Genomic DNA, 20291 nt, shown 5'->3' on the forward strand with positions numbered 1-20291 from the left:
TTAAAACTTTTTTAATACCCAAATTTTTGTAGTTACTTTCAAGTTTCTGAGGTACTGATTGCTCATTTTTCACTGGTTGAAAATGAGAAGAATAAATATAAGAGGGAAAAACATAAAATGTCCTGAAACAATTCTTAACTGGTAAGAATTACTGAGACAGTTGTTGAAAAACACTCATCGATTTTATGCCATGACATAATAACATCATGCAACTAAAATCCCTCAGATAAGGAAAATATAACTAAAGATGCTGAAAATTTTACTCATAAAAAGTGGACAATTTTTATAATCCAAATAAAAGTTTCATTACTACCAGACCACTTAAATTACATCCAAATCAGAAATGTGCTAACCATTAGAAACATAAGAGGACACTTTTCCACTGATATTTGGCATTTGGCATCAAAGGCAGTCCTCTGCAGATCTGATATTAAAACTTGTCAAAAACAAAATGAAATTGTAAAAGAGCCAAAAAAGAAAAGGTTATGGCTACAACTCTTTTGAATGGCATGTGGACTTTCTCTAAACACAAGGTCACTTGATATAAAGGAACCATAAAGTGAAAATGTGAGGTGTCAAGCAGGTCAAAAGACGTTAAAAATAAAATCTGAGTAGCCAAATACGGTGTAAGAATTAAAGCCTTATTAAGCCTACAGGTAAAGCTGTAGCCACCTGAAATAACTGACTGCTGAACAGTGATGCCCCAAAAGCAATGTCAATATTTGGATTCCACTCTGGAAGCATTCACAATCGTTCTAATCCAGAATCCCGAGGTTCTTCTAACAACTGTTCCTAGGCAGGAGAAAAGCAAGTTCCTTTGGGTGACCAGGTTCACATATATATGCAATCAGTCTTCAGAGAGAAAAATAAATGAAATGTATGACATATATATGCACGTAACTTTGATGAACAAGGACTATGAAAATCCACTCTGTTCTCTTTTCCCCTCCCCCATCTCACCATTTCAAAAATAATTTGGCTTCAAAAGCATGTCAGTAAATCTGCAAGTTGCAAAATAATAGAAACCATGTGCCCCATGTGTTCGCCAGATTCATTTTTTATGATGTATGGTCCTCCACATTAAAATAAACGTATTTTTGATAAAAGAAAGTAATGAAAAGAAATCAAAAGGATCCATTCCAAAAAGTTCACATCTCTCAGTGCAACACAGGACTGAACTTATTAAACGTGGCCACCCTAATAAAATTGGGACTTCAGTTAGAAGCACCTATAAATGATAAAAAGGTATCCAAAATTTCAGATAATGAGGGACACAAAACGTTTTCAAGTCTGATAGTTTTAAGCTAAGCACTACAAATTAGACTTCACATTTTTAAGTTCTGCCTTTCATATGTTTTAAATGTGTTTATTATGATCTCAAAAGAGAGTGTTTCTAACACCCATGAATTTCTCTAACTACAAGTGAAATGATATTAAGACTAGAAAATAAGAATCCTCAGAATCCTTTAGAATACATTAAGTCCACATAACTGATTTTACTTATCAGAACACCCCTGAGGCTACAGAAATCTCCGTAGCAGAATTGTTTAATCCCCAGGTAGTGCCATACCCTCCTACAAGGAGAAACACATCTTACATTTTAAAATCCACCTTCTTGTTTTTATTCTATCCACAGGTTTTTCAAGGACAGAATGCTTATAAAGTTTCCCACTTGGGGCGCCTGGGTGGCTCAGTCATTAAGCGTCTGCCTTCGGCTCAGGTCACAATCCCAGGGTCCTGGGATCGAGCCCCGCATCGGGCTCCCTGCTCAGCGGGAAGCCTGCTTCTCCCTCTCACACTCCCCCTGCTTGTGTTCCTGCTCTTGCTATCTCTCTCTCTGTCAAATAAATAAATAAATAAAATCTTTTTTAAAAATAAATAAATAAATAAAAAATAAAGTTTCCCACTTGATCAGTTTCGGTCTCTAAAAATAATTTCAATCTTCCCTTTTCAACCAATGGATAATTTACAAAATAAAAAGTATTAAAAATGAAAGCTCAATAAGCTTCAAAACAAAAACAAAAAATTAACACTACAGTGTGGCAGAGGAAAGGTAGAAACAGAAAGTCTGAACTAAGGTCTCAAAGAACCAGTCCCCTGCGCAGGGTTCCACGGAAACGCCAACCCACGCCACAACAGTGCACACACCACTCCACGAACAAACGCACACTATGAAAGCAATGAACTAGTTAATGGTACTAAGAAACAGAAAAGAAAATCTGGGAGAAATGAATGTGTGTGTTTTGATCTTTTAAAAATCAAGAACTGGTCTAACATCTAGATAATGTATTTGTATAAATTCTTATTTTTAAACTCACCTGATTCATTTTCAATTCCTGTTGTGTTCTGAAAAGATACACACAACAAAGAAACTTCTTTGATTACATGAGCCCTAAAAAGAAAAACAGACAATTGTAATATGTACCTGCCTACAAATTTACAGTGATTTAAAACCACATACAGAACTGTAGAGTTTGCTCAAAGGGCTATTCATAAAGCAACTCCATGCCAGATCAACTTCAATCTATGCTGAGAGCTTACTTCGCAGATTTATTATCTACAATAAAATAGATTTCTTACTAATCTTTCCTAGGCCTTCATTGTACTCTACAATTGAAAGCAGACTCATTAGAATGACATCAAATTTTTGCTGTGAAATCGCATCATTCCCAAGAAGAAACAGATGAGCTCTGTTAATAGAAACACAAAGCATTGCTGAGTAATTTATTATGCAATGTAAATAAATGTCCTTCTTCCACTTATATCAATACTGTGTTGAATGCAAACACAATTAGACCCTTTACATTATTTAGTTTTTCAAGTTCTTGAAGTAGAAAAGTGGACTGGCTAACATTTCCACAGGGAGTTCTCCTTGAGGAACAAAACAAAACCCTTGTAGTAAAAAGCAAATGTTTTAAATAAAAGCTGTTTGGAAAGAACTGCAATTATTCCTTTAAAATTTTTATTCAGTATATTCATGGTACACTGAAACGTTAAGACAAAATCATTTCTTGTAAATGCATATGACATACTTGTTTCTAAGATGGTCCTTTCTGTCACGGACATCCCAGGAGTCACTGGAAGTCCCTCACAATAAACAAAAGTCGTTCCACTTTAAATGGCACTCACTTCCACAGTGACATTCTAAATGCTTCCAGCAGATATACATACACACACATACCATCAGGCACAGGTCTCCTATTTCTTCGTCAACTCACTTTAACAGAATCTGTTAAGATTCTCCCTCCTTCCCAGATCCACAAGACTCCGCTCACATTGTAGAACTTTTATGTTCTAATTGCTAACAAACCAAGGGACGTGTGACTTCATGACATTCTTCATCTTAGAAGAATATATAGCCTGCCCACTATCATAAAAAACAGTGCTTTGACATTTTACCCCAGTTCATTAATAAGGACAGTTTGGGGGTTTTTTTCCCTTGAGCTATTTAACCACACTCACCTGATCACCTTTAACCATCAAAGGCATTATATTTAAGTCAGGACCTGGTCATCTGAACTAGTTTTTAGTCACGATTGGAACAGGGATGTAACTTGCATCTTGTTAGAGAGCTCAGTGCTAGCCAGACCCATATAAACTCTGAGTAAGGAAATACTCTGTGAATATGATTTCAGATAACTGGAGGTTAACCCATGAAGTCCATCTCTTTAAATTTTAACATTGAACATCTCTCTCATATATATTTAACATGCCTTTCCTTAGTATACATCTCCTATTGAGCAGAATTGATCCTTTTCTATGAGACTTGAAATCATTAGGAAGTTAAACAGTGTATCTGGTTGTCACCCACTGAGGTGTGCGCCCCCCTGCCCCCTCTAACATCAATGCCTACTGAATGCCATACAGTCCACCAGGAGGACCGTGATGGACAACGTGGCACCCAGAAGTGAATAAAATGTCAGCAGTTTCACTTTCCCTGTTACTAAGTTTTTATGGATGGATTTACTAACATTGGCCACAGGGAGTTCTCTTTAAGGAACAGAACTAAAAACCTGCAGTAAAATGCAAATGCTGTCATGAAAGATCTTTGGAAAGAGCTATGATGCTTTACCATTTCCTTCGGCTTGTTGTCTTCTCCTTCCCATGAGAATCATCGGTATCATCATCACAACTATCATTTATGAGGTGTCTTCTAAGACCAGCAGGCACTGGGCTACACCTTCACATTAATCAGCCCAGTTGCTTTTTACAGAGGTCAAGCACTAGCATCCTCAACTAACAAGACAAGTTCAAGAAGGTCAGGATAACTCAGACACTCTCATAACGGGTTTCTGCCATTGCTTCTTAACCATATTTCACCAACTGTTTACTCCTGCCTCCCCTTACCACCTACTATGTGTCAACCACTGTTTTCAACAGTAAGCAGAACAATCCCTGCCCTCTCGGGGAAGAGACTGCAATAAACAAATCAGTAAAGTGGGCAGGAGGTCAGATAACAAAAGTGTTTTAGGGAAAAATAAAGAGGTGGTAGGGAGAGGGAGACAGGAACTACAATCTCGTCTCTCTGCCTGTGACTCCAGCAGTGCGGTCCGAGAAGGCCTCAGTAAGAAAGGGACATTGGCATAAAAGCCGGGAGAAGAGCTGCAGGGCTGGGAAGGTATGAGAAGCATCATAAGGAAGTAAGAAACCCCATTCGGCAGCGTGCCTGGGTGTTTGAGGGAGGGCAAGGATGGTGACAGGTGCACAGTGAATGAAAGGGAAAATGGAGGAGGTGATTCAGAAAGGTGGGGGGGTGAGGTGGGGATGGGGGAGGGGAGGCAGATAAAGTATGGATTTTTGCAAGGTAAGCACTGTTCACCAGAACGGCTAGAGTTTTTCCATCCAGGGATGGAAAGCCACTGGGAGGTTCAAGGTGGCACACCTGATGTGACTTAGGTTTAAAAGAGACCGTAAGGGAGCAGCATGGGGGTAAGCAGACCTCTCAGGAGGCTAACACCCCCCATCTAGGCAAGAGATGGCGGCAACCTGGCCCATATAGAAGAGAGGTGAGAAGTGATCAGATCCTGGATATATTTTAAAAACAGAGCCCCCAAGATTTGCGGCCAGAGTAGATGTTAGGTATGAAAGAAGAGGAAGTCAGGGAGGACACCAAGATTTTTATCCGAAGGACACCAAAGGATGGAGCTGCCATTTTCTTTCATCAAAGGAGATATTGCTGCCCCCTTCCCATCTGCTTGTCATTGCTTTTTTCCCCTTCACTTAACACTCTCCTGCTTTCCTTCCTCCCCTTTTGTAGTTGCCGGCTCACAGGCACAATTCAAACAACTGAGATACCATGGCATCTGGCCTCTAATCCCAAAGAACTCAAAAATTAAAGTACTTACAACGTTGTAGTCTTTCATTTGTTATCTCAATGAATCTCACTTTTTCTTAATAAAAAGTTATGACATAATTCAGGTTGTTAAATGATTAATAACCTCTCTGACTTTCTGCACTGTCTGTTCCCTCTTTGTCCTAATAGGAATGCACTCATCATTTCTTTTCAGAGAAAATGATCTTAACTTTTTTTTTTTTTTTTAAGGGTTCACTATATACGTGTATGCTTGGACTCTCCTCTCCATCACTTCTAATCCCAATTGCCAAAAACCAGACTCTCATTTTCTTTTTTCTCCCTTGACTCACACATTGTCAAATTATATATCTAAAATATTTTATAATGTCAAATGCATTGCAAATCCAACACTGACTTCTCAGATGATATTTAAAAAATTAAATCCTTGACTAAACTCTACTAAAACCAAAGGATGTTAAACACAAGAATTGAGAATCTGGCAGCGTCTCTCAACAGAAGACCACTGCATTTTGGACTGGACAACTTGTCTGCCCCTTTGATTACAGCCACCTAGCACTGCCCTGCAAAGTCAATGCCAACAGTGCCTCTGATCATTTTGAAAATCAAAAATACCTATACACCTCCCCAAATAACCTCCCAGCTGTGAACCTCTCAACTGTAATAATCATGTAACTAACTGCCATATGACAATATATTTTAAAGCAACTATAGACTCTAGAAGTTGTTACTGAAGTAACTTCCTGAAGATTCCTCCAGCAGTGCAAAACCCCTGTGAAAGCCGCCTAACAATCCTACATATTTTCATATTCATTGTTGACCAAAACAGCACTGTTTTCACATACTCACTTAACATACTCAAGGTCCAAGTTTTTTCATATGTGAGAACGTGAACTAACAATCTTATTAGTGTGGAGGCAGAGAGGAATCTTTCCATACCTATCACTGAAACTTAATAATTCTATCAAATTAAAAAAAAAAGTGCTTGGGCGCCTGGGTGGCTCAGTTGGTTAAGCGACTCCCTTCGGCTCAGGTCATGATCCTGGAGTCCCTGGATCGAGTCCCGCATCGGGCTCCCTGCTCAGCAGGGAGCCTGCTTCTCCCTCTGACCCTCCCCCCTCTCATGTGCTCTCTCTCTCATTCTCTCTGTCTCAAATAAATAAATAAAATCTTTAAAAAAATAAATAAATAAATAAATAAATAAATAAATAAAGTGCTAAACAATTAAGTGCCTCTGGTTTTCCAATGGTAAATACTGAAAATCTTAAAATCACTAAGACTTCTACGTTGGCTTATGCCTTAGTTTCTTTTTTGGATTTCTATACCTGACCAAACTGCCTTGAATATTTCTACATATCCCTTCCATTCCAGCTTGCTGACATTTATCAGATAAAGTACACCAGGCAGATATACAAATTTAGAGCATGTGAATTTTTATCACCAACTATACTTTGCTAATAGCATACATTCTTAGAAAAGTAAGAGCATGGTCCTGATTTTACATATCTGTGGCTTTAATAATATACACATACTTAACTTTTCAAGATATTGCTTCCAAATTCTAGGACAAATCATTCTTACAAATATTTAATATCATAAAAATGATTTTATTACATATGATCAGTATCAATACAGCAACAATAATTAGGGTCTTTATTCCAATACTGGTTCCTTAAAGTGTCAAGACAACCTCAACAATTGTTTGGCTGCTGTCTCCTGACACGGAGAGCCAGAGACCAGAAAATGGAGAGATACCCGGGACACCCCAGTCCCTGGGTCAGAACAGCCTGGCAGCACCCCCGCATCTCACTATCACCCATCCTCTGAGATAAGGCAGATTAAAGTACAGACAGACACAAAGTAACATGAATGCAACACATATAACAGGATAAATTGTCACATTTGCCCCTTGTAGACTTGTAAAATCCACAAAACTGTATGAGAGGCAAAGTAAAAGCAATAGCAGATTCTTTAAGATTAGTTTAAATCTGGAAGAAAGGGAGAGAATTAGGAAGATAATTATTTGATCTGATTTGTATATTCACCTATAAGTCACTGATATTATTTTCCAATTATTCTTTGGGGTCATTTTGGCTCTTTTGGAGCTATTTGGAAAATAATTAAATTTGCAACATTCAGAGTCACTGGAAATAAGAGAACTAGTATGGTATATCCAAATGTAACAGATCATAAATGCACTAAAAATGTGGACTAGATGCAAAGTTTTAAAAATACCAATCTGTGAAAGAAGTCTTAGAAACTTTATAGCCTACATAAGAGAAGATAAATATTCTAAAACTAATCACAGCATAAAGTAGATCTTTCATGGTAAAAAGTATCTTTATAGCAAACACAGAAATGATTAAGCTTTAGTGGAGCAGACTTACAGTGTTTAACACTGATCATTACTTACTCTGACCACAAGAATCTTGCAATCCAGAAACTTCTAGAAAAATAGTAAAAATATCTAAACTATGCCAACTTCTCAAAAGCAGTTTTTATTAACTTACAAACACAGCTAGCATATTTGTTATTAAAAACTACCACTCATAATTCCTACCAGAAGAGTGGAATCACCAAATTACAATCTATAAACTCTAGATATGAATAATGAAAACATTTAGCACTTACTCGGATTAAGCAAAAACACATAATTCATAAATATGGAATCTGCCCAGGAATTTGCTAAATGCAAAATCATTCATTTTCCTTTTCTAAAATAACAAATACAATTTCACAAAAAATAATCATCTAGAACATCTAGTTTCACACTAAAAAATATACCCCAACTCCCTTTTAAAAGGCTGACTATATTACCAAATTAAGCAGAAGGGAAAAATCAAAACTGATATGTTTATCATTTTAAGAATAAAGGTCATGTGCAAGAGTGTGTGTAAAGAGAGAGAGACCGAGAATACTGGAAAGATTCGGAGGGTGTGAACTCTTGCTTCTCAAAACCAGATGCTCACGCCTCTCCCCCTCTAGAACGATTTCCACCCAAGGCAAAAAGGCAATTTTACAGCAGAATATATCACACAGAGGAATTTCTCTACCTGGAAAGTAAGTGAGGAGATACAAAGAACAGAATGCTCGCAAATAAACCCGTCATTTCTCCCATTTCAATAAAGCGGTTCCCCCCAGCAGCCCGTAACACCACAGACAAATATCCCAGGGCCTGATTCTCCAAATTCTTAGAGCAGGGTGTCCTGACACAAACCTAAATAAGGAAGCAGAGTCCAGCGAATTTACTCCAGGTGGGAGAATCTGATCCTGACAACACAGTTTCCACACAGTGGAGGGGAAAAACAGAAAGTCTGTTGTTGTGAATGGCTTCAGAGCTTCAAAGATCTAATGAGAAAATGAGGTTGATTAGAACTTCTGTTTAAAATATGTAAGTTGGGGCGCCTGGGTGATTCAGTCAGTTAAGCGTCCGACTCCTGATTTCGGCTCAGGTCATGATCTCGGGGTCCTGGGATGGGGCTCTGGGGTGAGCACTGCGCTCAGCAGGGAGTTTGCATCAGGACTCTTCCCCTCTCCCTTACCCATCCCCCTCCACCAAATGAATAAATAAATCTTTAAAATATATATGTAAGTTAACACAATAGAAGAATGTTACATAAGAGATCTGCAGATATGGTAGGAAAGTACTATAAACCCAAAGTTAGACTATGGCATTCTAGGGGTTTTATCCTTCCCTTAGAATATCTCTACAGGGGGCGCCTGGGTGGCTCAGTTGGTTAAGCAACTGCCTTCGGCTCAGGTCATGATCCTGGAGTCCCGGGATTGAGTCCCGCATGGGACTCCCTGCTGAGCAGGGATTCTGCTTCTCCCTCTGATCCTCCCCCCTCTCATGCTCTCTCTCTCTGTCTCATTCTCTCTCTCAAATAAATAAATAAAATCTTAAAAAAAAAAAAATCTCTCTACAGGGAAAAAAAAAAGATTCAAGAAAACTTTTTCACAAAATACTGCTTCAAGCAGTCATTAATAAAGAGCTGGCTTAGCAATAAATGTATAGCAAATGCTGATTATTTACCATTTATGTGGTTTATATTATGGACAGCTATTACATATGCTCTCCTTTCTTCTGATTAAATTTATACATCCAGGTCATTATATTGCACTGAACACAATTTATTACAGCATAAACTTCAAGTTTTGTTTAGGGTTTCTACAAAAATTCCCTCTAACCCCACAATTGAAAATACTCAGTTTCTCTAAAGAAATTAAAACCTATTACTCTCACTTTAACATGTTACTCTGATATTCTTCTTCATGGCACTAAAAAGAAAAGTATCACTGTCGGGGCGCCTGGGTGGCTCAGTCGGGTAAGTGTCTTCCTTCGGCTCCGGTCATGATCCCAAGGTCCTGGGACTGAGCCTCACGTGGGGCTTCCTGCTCAACAAGGAGTCTGCTTGTCCCTTTTCTTCTGCTCCCCCCCCACCCATGCGCTCGCTCTCACTCTCTCCCTCCTTCTCTGTCTCAAATAAATAAAATCTTAAAAGAATCACTGTCAATTTTCTTGGATGAAGTAACTCCATCCAATCAAAATACCCTTGAATTAAGAAGTTAATTTCCTTTCCTTATTTTCAAGACTAATTGTCAAAAAGTAGAGATGTAAAAATCCACATGAAAAGACGGGTGCGTAAGAACATAAATGCTCTCCAGCCAGTCCCAGCTCCGTGAAGAAAACTGTGCCCCACTCAAGATCTGTAGTACGCCTCAGCCCCCATTTGTCCTAGTTCAGCTTAACCAACCGCTGACTGTACATTCTCTCAAACAGCATTCAAATCAAAGAAGCTCCTATAAAATGATACTTTTCTGATTATTTCCCTATGTTAGACATGAAAAAACTTCAAATTATTTTAAAAGGAAAATTAAGTCAATTCTTTCCTAACACTCAAATGTCAAGCTTCCAACTCAAACACAAAATTTCTAAAGCAAGATGCCACATGGTCATTCATTTCACAATCCCCAAAATAAAATGAATTCTCAGTTGACCCCTTTGAGTTAATGTTTCTCCACTGGCGTTGCCAATACAGATGTTACCTTTGTGATTAAACATTTAAAATTGAGAGATTTTCAGGAAGCCTACAAAATACTTCTGAATTTCCTAAAAAAGGGAAGAAAACTTCCGCAACATGGCGCCCAGCTCCCGGCACTCAAGTATTCATTTTCTCACACAAAGACTCTCTAAGCCTTAACAGAGTCACCTTACAAGTGGCTACTCAGAGCTTTTTTGATCTTGCCTACAAAATAAAATACGTAAGAAAACTCATCTTCCACAAACTACACATAAATGACAAGGCTTCCTGAATTCACAAGTGAAGAACCTGAAGCAAAATTGGAAGTTATCCCAGATAGACTGACAACTTCAACTATATTTTGCTAAGATCCCAGGCACACTTCTGTCGCTACAAGATTCAAGGTCTTCTCCCAAGAGTTTATTAAGGTATTTATTATCTTGGTAAGGAGTGACTCACTCTACTTTAAATAAAGTCTGAGGTTTAGGGTCTATCCTCCAAATATGCAAGTACTTCTGTTCTCAAGAGCATTTTAAAATAATAGCAGCACCTACTGTCTGCAAAGCAATGTTTGTATGTTGCTCTGCAGTTTAAGTAGCTCTGGTACATATGTAAGTTTTTATTTTTTAAAGGAAAGCAGGTGTCCAAATAAATTATTTGTTTTTCTTGTTTCAAGGTAAAGATACACGCCTCCCCACTTACGCTAAAAAGAACGAAAGACTATCCCTTGGTACTATCAGCAGTGGTAAACCAGAGAGCACGACTCAAGCGAGGGTCTGTGCAGAGCAGATTAAACGGGACAGTTCTGGAGGAGTTTGAGTCCCAGGTTAAACGCAAACTTGTGGGTTGGGCTCCCCAGATGTCATGTGAGGAGTCATTATCCCACCCATCCTCCCTCCCAACCCACCCCAAAAGCCCCAAAGGTCTTTAGGGAAAGATGCCAGAGGAATTATTTAAAGGCAGAGCCCATGAACACATGCAACTGGGAGACCAGGGCAGGAGCCTGATTTCCCAACTGCCCATCAGGGAAGCAGCTCTGGCCACCTGGGATGAGCAACACCGAGCCACAAGGAGTTTCTGACTGAGGAATGCCACAAACAAAACAATGTCTAACAGTTTAGAAAGATTAAATTGCCAGGAAAGAGTAAGGAGGGGAGAGGGCACCCAGAGAGACTGGGACCAGGCAAGCTGGTTAAGAATCTGAAATGGTAAGCGATAAGGGTATAAGGGCGTGAACCACAGATGATAGCTGAAAAGAAACAAAAAAATATGACCAACACTACACACAGGAAGAATGGACAGAATGTGTCTTCTAACTGAACAGGAAGTAAAAAGGGATGGTGAAGAGGAGTCCAAAATACAGAATGTGACTGACTGGAAGAATGAATATATTTTCAAGACAGAGCAGCCAGGAGTAGGGATGGTATTTAAGTGGACGGTGGTGAGCTCCATTTTAGACCTTGGGGAGAGAACAGACATGCACATGGAAAGCTGCATCCGTCAAATGGAAAAAAACAGTCCTAGCACAGACTGCCTTCAAGGCTGGGGATAGAGATTTAGAAGTCTTCAGCCGCAAGGGGGTGCCTAGGGAAACTGCCAAAGGCAAAAATATCCAGAGAGAAGAGAAGACCAAGGATCTGGCTTTGTGACAAGCATGGAAGGGACTAGAAAAAAACGTGCCCCCTCCACCAAGTTGGGGGGTGGGGGGACCAAAGCGCCTAAGGACTCAGAGATAATTTGGAAGGGTTTCTCTCAGCAATAATTTTGTCACGCTATCCATCAAGACCTACTGTATTAAGAGAAGTAGCTAAGAAAAATGCTATTAATATTTTTGAAGAAACCTACAAGTATCTCAATTGCTTTCATATTCTTCATCTATTCATCACAAAACATCCCAGTGAAAGAAAAAAGTAATCATTGTCCCCACTTTACAAATAGGAAGCGGAGAGGATAACTGCCCCACCACTGCCAGAAATAACTCAGCCCCTGTGGTGATCTGTGATATGCATTATTCCACACATTGAGGCAGGGCTCAATTAAATTACTAGGGGATTGCACTGACACAATACTTACCTCCCAAAACAGGTAAACTGACTCGCTCAACATCCTCTAACAAATGGTAACAGAGCTTCACAATTAAAAATCTAAATTTATCCCAAAGACCCCCTTCTTAAAACTTCCATTTTCAGATGTACTTTACAACTAAACTAAGGTCTTTCGGAATTACAGCAAAGTCCCTAAAATAAGCCTCACAGAGTGAGAAACGTTTAGAATGTCATATTTATACTGTTACTCCAAATTATGCTTAAATTATACTGTCTTAATAACCCCTTGGGTAATGCGCAGGATTCATACTGGAAGTATGTAAGGTTTCAGTGAATCTCAGATTTCTTTTCAATTTTAACAGCATCATTTAAATTACTTGAAAATGCCATCGAGTTTTCCCACCAGAATTTAATGTAGTCTTATATGCACATGTAAAAGCTGTAGGTTTTACCAATTCCCAGACAGGCTGCCCACAGTAATCAAACTAACAGTTGCACGTAGCTTTACATATTTCAGGCAAGCTGTGCCAAGAAGTAATTTAGCTCTTTCAAAGCAAAGCCTATCAGATGATTTATTGCAAGAGCTACAAAATATTCTTTTCACCAAAATGGCTGGCAAATACATAAGTAATTCAGTGAAACTTCCTTTATTGCACGTTCCAAAAGACTAATAAATGAAACACAGCATAGGTATGACTTGAACCAAGACTCTAAGAATAAATACTATACAGTACTGAGAAAAATGTTATAAGCATATTTCACTCCAAATGAACCAGATTTACTACATACAATAACTAATTCACGCTTCAGGGAAGTGGGGGTGGGGAATGAAAGGCATTCCCTTTAAGAAAGAATATTTAAATGACACATGCATTCATTCCAGTTAAATTATGCAAGTATTCCGTCCATAATTGAGAAAGCCACCCCATTACCAAATGTGGTCCAACAGCACATCTCTTTTCTTATGTTCTACTTATCACTAAATTCTAACTAAAGATCACTTATGCCACAACAAAAATTCAATCTACACTATCTATACTTTTAAAGACTACAAAGAAAGATTTGACAACCTACACTTTCTTCACCCAGGGGAAATTGCATTAATGATACATGTATGCCATAAGATCAATAGTCATCTTTAAGTTATAAAGTAATAAGCTAAAGTAGATAAGCACTTCAAAAGTAAACTATTTCCTCAGGACAAATTCATCACTTTCAGTGCATAACCCTGAATTGGATGTAGGTAGGTAGGTAGGTAGGTAGGTAGGTAGGAAGGAAGGAAGGAAGGAAGGAAGGAAGGAAGGAAGGAAGGAAGGAAAGAAAGAAGGAAAGAAAAGAAAGAAAAGAAAAAAGAAAAGAAAAAAGATCTTAGAAAAACTAATCTGGCCTCTACCATCAATCTTCAAGGGGTTGCTTCACTGAGTCTCATTTTCTAGAAGACAGTTGTTTCTGTGCCATTCAAGTATGATAGACCACAAGCTTACATGATTCACCATGCATCAACTCTATACAAATTTATTTAAATCCATAATAATTTAGCCAAATACAGGGAATGTTGATCCTATGCCATGAAAACTCCTTCGCAGTCTCCAGTTTATCTCAAATTGCTTTATCTCAGCAGCCATAGAACTGCTGAAAGTAAACCATTCAACAAGATCATAAAGACACACACAGGAAGGGACTGCCACAGGCCAGTTAAATCCATTCCCCCCCTTCAAGGTGGACTTCATGTAAACCAGAGAGGCTGTTCTTACAGTTGACTATAGAGATTCCATATTCCATTGATTGCACCATCCAGTCAGATGGGCTTTCCTTGAATGCAGTGGTTGAGAACCCCATCCCCACCAAGGGACATTTGGCAATGTCTGGAGACTTTATCAGTTGTGCAGATGGTGGGGGAGTGTTACTGGCATCTCACAGGTAGAGATCAGGGATGCTGCCAAATATCCTGCAGTGTACAGGATAGGCCCCCAAACAAAGAATTATCCAGCCCCAAATGTCAATCGTGCCAAGGTTAAGAAATCCTGCTTTAATGGAACCTAAGTAATGCTTTCAGTAAAGGAGTCAATAGCTTTCAGTTGCTCTAGGAAAATGATTTTAGTGGCTCTAATTATAAACTTCTAACTTCAAAAGGAGAGCGCCAAACCTCTAACCAATTGCTAGGAGGAGTGACAGCGTAACCGATGGGCACCATGCAAACCACAGAGTGCTGGCCACAAGTGAGGAGTATCAGTAGTAATGACTGTCAGGTAATGTCCCCATCATCTGGAAACTCCCTATTATCTACACATCGCCACACAAGTTTGACAATTTTCCCCCACTGTCCACCTACTCCCTTTTCACTCCCACTAAGGAGTTTTCTTGGGCAGCCCATAGGCTTTTTTTTCCTCTGCCTGGGTATTAAAAATAGCATGAAAAGCAAGTTGGAAGAAATGAAAATAGTAAATAACCTAAGGTGCTTTCCATCCCGGAAAGTCTATGATTTAACAGGACTTAAAAGGTTTGTAAATCAGATATGGAACTTGAAAAGAGATCGGCAGCGTAAAGAAACAGTCCCATGAATAAATAAACATCTAACGTAAAATAATCATCAAAAGAATATGTGTGCAGATATATATATGGAACTGCACAGACCCGGCTCAGGGAGAAGAGAATAAAAGGAAGCTGAAATTGACTGCTGCTTCTTATAACTGCATTGGCAGGAAAAATACATATTTAGAGGCTAAAAGACAGAATTTACATTTTCACGATTTTTTTAAAAAAAAACACAAAACTTTAAAATTCACAATAGAAAAACCTAAACAAATCTTAATGAAAAGAGACTCTCAGGCTATAGAAACCTTACTGATCAATATGGAATTGATAAATAATGGCCCACCCATATATTACACAGCCACTAAAAATCATATTGAATACTTAATGGCATGAATATATGCTCCCAATATAGTAAGAAGACAGGTTATGAATAATATACACAATGATATCAATCCTATATAAAATCTAAATACATAGAAGTGAAAAAATATATACAAGAAATACACACATGCACAACAAGAGAGACAGGAAGGTGAAGGAGGTATGCCAAAATGTTAACAGTGGTTATCTGAGGAGTGGGAAGATTAGGGCTGATTTCTCTTCGTTCTCTGTGCTTTTCTCTATGTTCATATTGTCCTACAGTGAGAATCACTTATGTTTTGTACTCACAAAACGAATAGATTATTACAAATAAAATTTAAACCATATGGTTTCAGGAACTGTCCACAAAATGAGAAAAAAGAAATCCGAATACGCCAACTTTTCAATTAAAGAAACCACCTTCAGAATCAACAAAAGCAAGCTTTCACTGAGTGTTATTATTATGTGCCTGGTATTTTTCTAAACGCTTCAAATGTATTAACTTATTTAAATCAAACCAAAAAAGATACGAAAAAAGACCCCTGGAATAACAGAAGCTGTGAACCATCTTAGTCTCACTATGAATTTCAATCTCAGTTTCTACAGACTGAAATGAGGGGTTTTAATAAGATGATCTTTAAAGGTCCTCTCCAGGCTACAATGAGATTCTACACATGATGAATAAGGTTGAATAAGTGTTTGTAAGGAAGCTTCTAGAGAATGATGGGGCAGCTGCAAGCCATCTCAAAAACAAAACCCTCTAAAAAAGAACATGATTATGTGTCTCAGTTCCTCCTCAATATTTGTACAACAAATTTCATAACATGTTAAAAAAAAATGTTGAAAGCCCACATTTTCCCAATACTTGGCCATAACTGATTGGATAGGAAGTCTGGTATGGGAGGTGAAAGATTCACTGAAAGGTTGTGCTTCTTGTTCAACGTTATCGTAGCTTTTAACAATAAACCTGTAATAAACAAAAACTTTATGAAATATTTTAGTCGTGTTCTGGATACGACCATTTCAGTGTCTGATTAAAGGGGCCCAAAGACCTACTGGAATTCACCAAGAGGCGTTCCACTTACGAAATAAAACCAAAACCCCAATACAACACTGAATGGAAAATGAGGGGCCAGCATGAATCCCCTTTCTCGGGGGAAATTACAGCTGCGCAGTTAAAGGAATTTGGGCTTCCCGGTTAAATCGTGGGATTGTTCCCGAAGCTCAGAGCCCGACAGAAGTGGGCCAGTCGTGGTTCCGCGGTTCACGCGTGGGTCGGAAGGAAGCACCGAGGTTTGGGCATATCCTTGACCCGTAAGGGATACTTCGTGTCTCACTTGCCACCATCAAAAACAGGTTCGTAGATAATCTTTAGTAGCAAAATTAACATAAGTGCACGTCTGTTAAAAACAAAAACAAAAACACCGGTGGGTCTGCGATAGGAATACTGAAGGAGACAATTTCCAGGTTTAAATCACACAAAAACTATTTAGGAAACACAAAGACACAAGACACAAAACAAATTAAGAATGCAAGTGTGAAAGACACATTCGCGTTGAACACAAAAGAGAAAAGCAAAACGACTGGAAACTGGCGCGGCCCTGGGACCCCGCGTGCGCCTTCGCCGTCCGGGGACGCGGGTCCCGGGTGGACTTGCAGCCGCCGCCCGGCCCCGCCGCGCACACGCGTTCCCCCTGGCGGGGCGCGCGGCGAGCCAACGGCCACAAAGCGAACCGCACAACTTCGCCGCGGCGGGCCCCAAGGTCGGCCCGGGGGCTCGGGCGCGGGAGGGAGGAGCGGGGAGCCCCGGCGGCCCGCGCCTGGCTCCGGGACCCCCGCCGGCCCGGGACGCCGGGTCCTCGGAGGGGGCGCGTCCGCCGGCCCGCCCGGCCCTGCGCGCCCGGTCCCCACGGGTCGCCCCCGCCACCGCCTCCTCGCTCTTCGCGGGCAGGGACGGGCGTCCCGGCGCTGAGCCCGCTGCCGTCCCGGATGCCGCCCGGCCCGGCCGCCCCTTACCTGCGCCCGCCGCGCCCCGCGCCTCAGAGCGCCGAGAGCCGCCGCCCGCGCCGCCGCTGCCGCCGCTCCGCCCGCCCCGGCGTCCGCGGCCGCGCCGACGCCATCTTGGCTCCGGTCGGAAGTGACGTCGGGCGGCGGCGGCCGCGGCCCCGGGAGCCCGCGCCGCCCGCGCCGTCGCCGAGGGCCGCGACCCCGGACCGCGCCGGCCCTCGCCCCCGGGTCGCACACGCCCGGAAGACCCCGGGCCGCCCTGCCGCCCTTCGGACTCGCGCTGGCCCGGCCGCACTGGCGGGGGACACCGCGGACCCCGGCGGCCAGCGCCCGCGGCTCGCCACGACCAGTCTGACCGCACCAAGGGGTTGGAATTTTGCGCGATTGAAAGTTACTGCAGGAATCCGCAGCCTTTAGAGGGAGAAGAAAAATGGGCTCATCTCTGAGTTCCTGTCAAACATAGATCCCAGTCTTGGCTCATCTCATAAGGACCAGTCTAACATCACCCAAGAAGCTCAAGCGCCAAGAGGGCAGACACACCTGGAATTATTTGCTTATCCATTGCGAACAAGTATATACTGCCCGCTCACCATGTGCCTAGCACTGTTCCAGGTGCCGCAGCTACGTAAGGCCCAGAACCCGACCTTGGCCTTGTCCTGGTGGAACCTAACTATTCACAAACGAGGGAGCAAATAGATGGCGCGGGTGGCTAGGAATAAATGCTGTCGTGGAGGAGGACAGCGTTGAATTGGAGATGTCTTGCAGGCAGTTGGAAAGGAGCCTGGAGTCAGGGAGAGAGAGTTGGGGGTTCTCGCATATGGGTGGTATCGAAAGCCATGAGCTCTTCAAGAAAAACTTAAGCCCGAGAACGAAATCGGGAAGAATCAAAATGTAATGGGTAACATTAGGCCTCCGTGGAAAGGATCCACCCTAAAGAATAGACATTAAATTAGAGGCAGGTGTGCAAGTCCTTTTATGTAACTGGGGTTTAATCTTAAGAAAACATGATGTATGTAACATATACCATGTTAATATTGCAAAGGGATGATGTAGCCAATGAGCTAGTCAGGTATAGTTAAAAAAAATCAAGATAACTTCATCAGAGTAAATGTCATCAAGGCCTTAAAAAGTGACAGGGTCAGCACAGAGCCTAAGGAAAAAAAAAAAAAAATCAAACCTCAAGCATTTGCTTTTTTCTGCTATCATTCAAGGGAAAGAGACCCTAGATCTGGAAGATGCTCTTATGCATGTTACTAAAATAGTGGACTCTGCTGTGGATCAAAGCAGACATCAGACTTTCCATCTCTTACCTAAATCAATGCGTTGCAACACGATCCATGCATTAAAATTATCAGGAATATCTGCAAAAAAAAAAAGAGAGATGAGAGATGCCACCATTCCATCCACAATTAAAACACTGACGTACAAATCAAAAATTAAAAAAAATAATCTCTATGCCATCTGGCATTCAATAGAATGCAAAGGAAAATAAAGGAACATCAGGTTAGAAGCAACACGGTGACATATAGTAGGTGATCATGCCAAGACGTGGTTGACAGAGTAGTTAGTAGTGTCCTTCTGTCATTAATCTAAAATGACTGGGTGTATTAGTTTCCTGTGGCTCTTGTAACAAGTTACCATAAGCTGTGTAGCTCTAAACACCAGAAATGGATTCTCTCACAGTTCTAGAGGCCAGGAGTCCAACATCAGTATCACTGGACCAAAATCAAGGCGTCAGCAGGGCCACATTCCCTCTGGCAGCTCTAGGGGAGAATCTTTCCTTGCCCCTTCCGGTTTTGGGTGGCTGCCAGCATTTGTAGGCTTGTGGCCACATCACTCCAGTCTTTGAGGCCAGCAACTTTAAATCTCTCTGCTTCATCTCCACATCACCTTCTCCTCTGGGTGTGCTCAAATTTCCATCTGTGTCCCTCTTATGAGGATATACGTGATTGCATTTAGGATCCACCCAGATAATCTGGGATAATCCCCGTCTGAAAATCCTTCACATAATCACCTGTGCAAAGACTTCTTTCCATATGGGAATTAGGATGTGAACAAATCTTTGGGGGCATTATTTAGCCTGCCACACTGGGTATATCCTCTGCTCTCCTAAATTACCCCATAATCAACCACTGCGTATTTTTCCTCCGTATTTTTCTTGAATGTGTTTATATTTTTCAGCCTGTGCCACTTCTCAGGATAAATAATTATGTATATTTTACTAACTTAATTCAAAAAAGATGCTGTCTGTCGAGAACACAGTGTAGTTTCATGAGTGTTTATTATCTGTCTGATATGCTAAATATTACTCTTTTGCCTTGTTGAAAAGGTAAAATATATTGCTAAAAGATGAGGGAAGGAGGGGCGCCTGGGTGGCTCAGTCGTTAAGCGTCTGCCTTCGGCTCAGGTCGTGATCCCAGGGTCCTGGGATCGAGCCCCACATAGGGCTCCCTGCTCCGTGGGAAGCCTGCTTCTCCCTCTCCCACTCCCCCTGCTTGTGTTCCCTCTCTCGCTGTGTCTCTCTCTGTCAAATAAATAAAATCTTTAAAAAAAAAAAAAAAAAAAAAGATGAGGGAAGGAAATTCAGACATTTCATCACACCTCATGGGTAACTTCTATATTGGGATGGAAGTATAAAATGCACTCTTTGTCTAAATCTGTAACATGAATGAAACTCCACTCTACACAGGTACATCCAGTATCGGTCCTGGCCAGTTTTGTACTTTGGGGTGCAGTACCCTTACAGGGGACGTATCATCATTCTCCACAACATCCCAGTACCCAGAACTGTCTGGCACATGGTAAACACTAGATAGATGTTTTTAATGGGGACTAAAGTCTTCTCTCTGGCTCTTCTGAAGTGGCTGGATTACAGAAAGTATGTGTGGACCTAAGACATGGTGCATTGTAAAGACAGCATATGGTTATAATAGGAACCACCGAGCTCCTGCTCAGCAGAGCAACCAGAAGACCTACAGCAGTGCTCCTAAAAAGATGAAAGATTTTATAACC

At 40.9% G+C, this 20291-nt stretch overlaps 1 protein-coding gene across 3 annotated transcripts in view; it reads right to left on the bottom strand.

The window, feature by feature from the left end:
- PRDM2 (PR/SET domain 2) overlaps positions 1 to 17323 on the bottom strand; it is a 118053-nt gene extending 100730 nt beyond the window's left edge. The window contains exons 1-2 of one of the 3 annotated variants that reach the window (XM_032393305.1): positions 17289 to 17320; positions 2319 to 2392 (exon numbers count right to left, since the gene is read on the bottom strand). In XM_032393305.1, the coding sequence (XP_032249196.1) occupies positions 2319 to 2327 (9 nt within the window). In that variant the 5' untranslated portion in view covers positions 2328 to 2392; positions 17289 to 17320. Of the gene's footprint in view, positions 1 to 2318; positions 4636 to 17288 lie in introns of those variants that run through there. The other 2 variants (XM_032393312.1, XM_032393309.1) reach the window with 2 other exon arrangements.
- Between the last annotated feature and the right edge of the window lie 2968 nt (positions 17324 to 20291).

Source organism: Phoca vitulina, unplaced genomic scaffold (assembly GCF_004348235.1).
Source record: "Phoca vitulina isolate PV1807 unplaced genomic scaffold, GSC_HSeal_1.0 scaffold2, whole genome shotgun sequence".
NCBI classification, from domain to species: domain Eukaryota; kingdom Metazoa; phylum Chordata; class Mammalia; order Carnivora; family Phocidae; genus Phoca; species Phoca vitulina.